This window comes from Frankliniella occidentalis, unplaced genomic scaffold (assembly GCF_000697945.3).
Source record: "Frankliniella occidentalis isolate FOCC.00 unplaced genomic scaffold, Focc_3.1 Scaffold2466, whole genome shotgun sequence".
NCBI classification, from domain to species: domain Eukaryota; kingdom Metazoa; phylum Arthropoda; class Insecta; order Thysanoptera; family Thripidae; genus Frankliniella; species Frankliniella occidentalis.
In genome coordinates, this window is record NW_026269548.1 from 13,522 (window position 1) to 17,912 (window position 4,391).

General features: G+C 58.9%; 1 protein-coding gene across 2 annotated transcripts; it reads right to left on the bottom strand.

Annotated features, from left to right (window-relative positions):
• Positions 1–1,336: 1,336 nt before the first annotated feature.
• Positions 1,337–4,351, bottom strand: LOC127751959 (uncharacterized). Of its 2 annotated transcripts, XM_052276305.1 has the most exons (5): positions 4,164–4,351; positions 3,156–3,994; positions 2,752–3,085; positions 2,505–2,681; positions 1,337–2,206 (listed from the first exon to the last, which is right to left on the bottom strand). In XM_052276305.1, the coding sequence occupies exons 2-5, from the start codon at positions 3,566–3,568 to the stop codon at positions 1,526–1,528; spliced, it is 1,605 nt and encodes a 534-aa protein (XP_052132265.1). In that variant the 5' UTR covers positions 3,569–3,994; positions 4,164–4,351; the 3' UTR covers positions 1,337–1,525. The 2 variants fall into 2 exon arrangements, with proteins under 2 accessions (XP_052132265.1, XP_052132264.1); XM_052276304.1 differs by having other exon boundaries at positions 3,156–4,351.
• Positions 4,352–4,391: the final 40 nt, after the last annotated feature.

The window sequence follows — 4,391 nt, forward strand, 5'->3', positions numbered from 1 at the left end:
GCAGATGATACAAATTTGAGAATAGGTCTGCTTTCTAATTTTCTCTCATATTTAAGTGTCATTTGTTTATGGCTGCTTGTTATTACTTGCAATTTTGTAATTTGGGGGACTAGCGGCGTTGATGAGCTAAGGGCGGGGCAGAGCAGAGCGGCCGCCGTCGGTGGCTTAGTATTGTCTGGTATTGTTGTACAGGGACGGGGCGGACGGGGCCTGCTCCCTCCCTGCCCTGACCTGCCTGCCGCAGTATTGTTGGGTAGAGGAAGGGGCCTGAAGCGCGACACTCGGACGGACAGTCACTCACTGATTCCCCTAGCGCCAAATAAATTGTTTTCTGGTCTCCGCTTGGTTCTCTGTCCTTATCGAGAGTAAAAGCAAGCTGACACCTTAAAGTTACTTATATATTCTTTATGTTTAGTCAAAAGGTTTTTAAGGTATCATCTGCTAAAAACATTTTGTGTACAGTGGGTTCTATTCCTTTTCGGAATACTTGTTTTCTTTTCGGTCATCAGCGGGAGCCTCAAGTTGGCTTGATTTCTGGACAAACGCGAATGAAAGAGTAGGCGGGCGTAGAAATTAAGAACAACTTCTCTTCTACCAGGCGCGGATTAAGGTCTGACTGACTATAACCAACGGAGGGGGCGTCAGGGGCAACCCAAGCGCGCGTTCCGGCGCCAAACTAATTTCGCTGGCAATCCTCTCAGAATTGTCGCACAGACTTTGGCTTGTGCTCATTCGATTGCTTACATTATGCATTTTCATCGCCTTGCTTGGACCCCCCTCGAAAATCAATAAGAAATGCCTCGAACCCTGGGCGGTAGGCAGGCGGCGCGGAAGCCGGGCGGGGACAGATTCGGTTGCCCGCGCGCCTATGGGACCAGCCCGGAGTGCCGCCACCGTCCCTTAATCCACCTTGTGTCATGCCTATATGCAGTGAATAAGGTGTTATGGCCGCTGTCCAGACTGCCACTAGTCCATTATCATCACGGGTTAGACACTGAATTATGAACTGTTAAACTCACCTGTCACAGCAGATCCCTTGACAAGCTGATAAGGTCCGTTGGGGTCTGGCTAGCTACCTAAACTGCAGACAACACAATAACAGTTCCGCATCTTCCCGCAGCAAAACGCTCGGTAAGGCGCCTCAAGGAGCGACATTTAATTCAGACTTGAAGCCTTGAAGCCTAGAAACAGTAAATGCAGACAGAACCAGCACAGCATCGCAGCCGGAACTGCAAAACATTCCATAGAGAAGCATTTTAAAAGTTCTGTAATATCGTTGCGTGGTTACTCCCCCCAGCACCCTCGTGGTGTACACAGAAACAAGACACCACTAAAATGGTCCCGCATAGATCCCACATGGGCCACATAAAAAGAAATAATGAAATTCGGAAAGAAATAATTTTGAATGTATAAGATAATTTTCACTCTCTCAATAATCGACAATAAACGCGCTAATTTTGTTTCGTTTTTATTTTATTTGAAATTTTTAAAGTCCTAGATTTTGTTTTGCCGTGTGCTAGATTTCTCATGGCAGGAACAGCGTCCACGAATCAGCGGTGATGGTTGCGGAGTGATCGTTGCCGGCTGCTGCTAACCGTCGGCGTGGCCACAATTCGTCTTTGAACGGTGGTGCTGCTGCGATTGGTTGTCCCGCGGGGTCCTCACGCCGCACAGCCGCCACCGGCCGTGCCGCGCACGGCCACCACCCCGGGCGGCCGCAGGCCCCGCTGGCCACGGCCAGCTCCAGGAGGAAGGCGGCGGCGGCGAGGCCGAGCCCGACGCCCAGCAGGAGGAGCGCGGGGCTCAGCTGGACGAGGTCCTCGCGCTGCGGGCCGCCCGGCGCCGTGTCGCTGGCCTTCATCAGCAGCACGGAGTCGCCCGTCCGCCGCCCGATGACGTGCTGCGTGATGCCCGTCTCCGTCATGCGCAGGATCACCTCGCTCGCCTTGTGCAGGTAGAAGGAGCCGACGGGCAGCGCGATGAAGGCCTCGGCGAAGCTGACCATGCAGTTGTCGACGGGCACGTGGAAGGGCCGGCCCGCCTCGTCGCGGCCCAGCTTCCGCTCGAGGAAGAACCGCTCGAAGGCGCTGCACATGTAGGCCTCGTCCAGGCTCAGCTTCATGGTCGTGATGCCCGAGAAGTTGTAGGTCCTGTAGCGCTTCAGCAGCATGGCGCCGCCCGGGGCCTGGGACAGGGCCGCCATCGCCTGCAACGTGTGACGACTTGGGTGACCTTTAGGACTCTAGGGTGACCGGCCGGCATACGGAGCATCCAGAAAGTACGTCCGTCACTATTCGCCGTTTCAACCTGCTAAGTACCTACAGCCGAAGCAAGTTCTTCTAGCGCCTGGTAGGTAGGCAACATCTTGGCTGCAGTGCATACGTGTTCTGCGGGTCGGCCTACCCCGAGTCTCGCAGGCGCGTCGAGCACCCGGAAAATGTGTCCAATTAAATCTGAGAAAAGCGGACGCACCTTCTGGACGATACCATGCACGCATTACCAACCACTTGGGGCCCGTTGATGATAACGTCGGAGTGGGCGAGGACCTCCAAGTCGCGGAGCGAGTCGACGATCTGCGGGGCGGTGCGCAGGCTGTGCTGCACGGCCTGGTAGGCCGTCGACATGACCAGCGAGAAGAACAGCCACATCACAAACAGTGAGCGCTCTCGGTTGCTAGCAGCCTGCGCAGACGAGGGCGATGATCACGTGATGATGCTCAATAAGTTTTCCGACTGCCGCCGAGTGTCTTACCCTGGTGGGCTTGTAGCCCGGGGTGCTGGCCTGCACCGAGCCGAGCACGCCGGCCAGGAGGAGGAAGCCGACGTCGTGGCGCGCTCGCACCCCGCGCCGCCGGTCCCGCTCGTCCAGGATGGGCGTGAGCGCAAGGCGCATGGTGATGAACGTGGCGATCACGAGCGCCCACACGGGCGCGGAGAACTCGGCGAGCAGCGCGCGCCACAGGGGCGTCTGGCGCCAGCGCCGGGGCACGCACACGGTGTAGCAGCCCGAGCGGCCCGTGGTGGGCACCTCGGACCGGTGCTCCGGGTCGGGCAGCGTCCGCGTCAGGTACAGGTCGAAGTTCGACCTGGGGCAGACACGGCGGTGAGAGGAGGTCGCCGCGGTCCGCGAGCACCGCGTCGTGCCGCGTGTCCCACCTCACAGGGGCCTCCGGCTTGCCCGTGTCGGGCATGGGCGACAGGTTGAAGTGCGCGTGCATGCCGTACTCCAGCGCCCGGAGCAGGGGCGTGAACTGGCCGCGGAACTCCCACACGTCACCCTCGGCGGACGGGATCTTGAGCCGCTTGAGGTCGGCGAACGGCGGGTACAGGCGGACCGCGACCTTGAGCGGGCAGTTCTGGAAGTGCCACAGCTCGCCGGAGGGGAACAGCGTCGTGTTGCCGACGAACCCTTCCCCGCGGCGCCACGCGCCCACCTTCAGCGGACGGAGCTGCTTGAGGCACGGCGTCAGCGCCGAGTACGGCTGCAGGCGGTAGAAGAGCAGGGGGGCGCCGCCGGGAACCGAGGCCATAGCCGAGGCCGCAGCCCCCGCCAACACGGGGACGTCCATGGACACGGTGCGCAGGCGGCCGACCTTGAGGGCCTCCGCCAACACGTTTGCTATGCCCGGTGCCGGGTCGGCGCGGTCGTACGGCCAGGCCACGATGTACCTGCATCGTCATGGACGACGTTGTCATAGTCCTGGTATGTGTTACCGCCCTGGTAAAGAGTACTTGCATCCCCAAAGGCATGGCAGAGTCCCGCCCCTCCCCCTGCATGGGCCTAGGCCGTTGGTTTGCCTGGGGTTGTTGGACTTGCAGACGAGGGCCAGCTGGGCGGCCGTCTGGTTGGAGGGCGCGACGAGCAGCACCAGGTCCCTCCCTGACATGTCCCGCCCGCACGCCTCGGTGGCGAGGCGGGGCTCGTCCGGCCACGACGCGTTCCACAGCGTGTGCGGCCGGAGGAGGATCGGGTCCGGCCCCGGCCAGCGACCTTCCTACGCCAAACATCCTCGGAAAGTAACAAAAGTCGGAGGCACGTGTAACACACATCGTCTCGAAGCACGGCGCCCTATGGCTTCTAGGGAATGTATAGACAACCTGGAACCCTCTGTCTGAACAAAGCGTTAGTGGTGTGCGTGGCGGCATGACGTTTGCGTTCGTTACCTGAAGGCAGACCTCGGGGTAAGCGCATAAAACGTGCACGGTTCGGAAGTAACCGGCGTGGCGGATGACGTCTTCCAGGACCTCGTGCCACTGCAGTTGGTCCACCGAGGGCCTGAGGTCGACGGGGGTGGGAAGCGAGGTGCCCTTCGCTCAAAAATAATCAGTGTACATCCTCCAAAAATATCAGATAAGATACAAAAATCAATCTTTAAAAAATTAGATAAAATA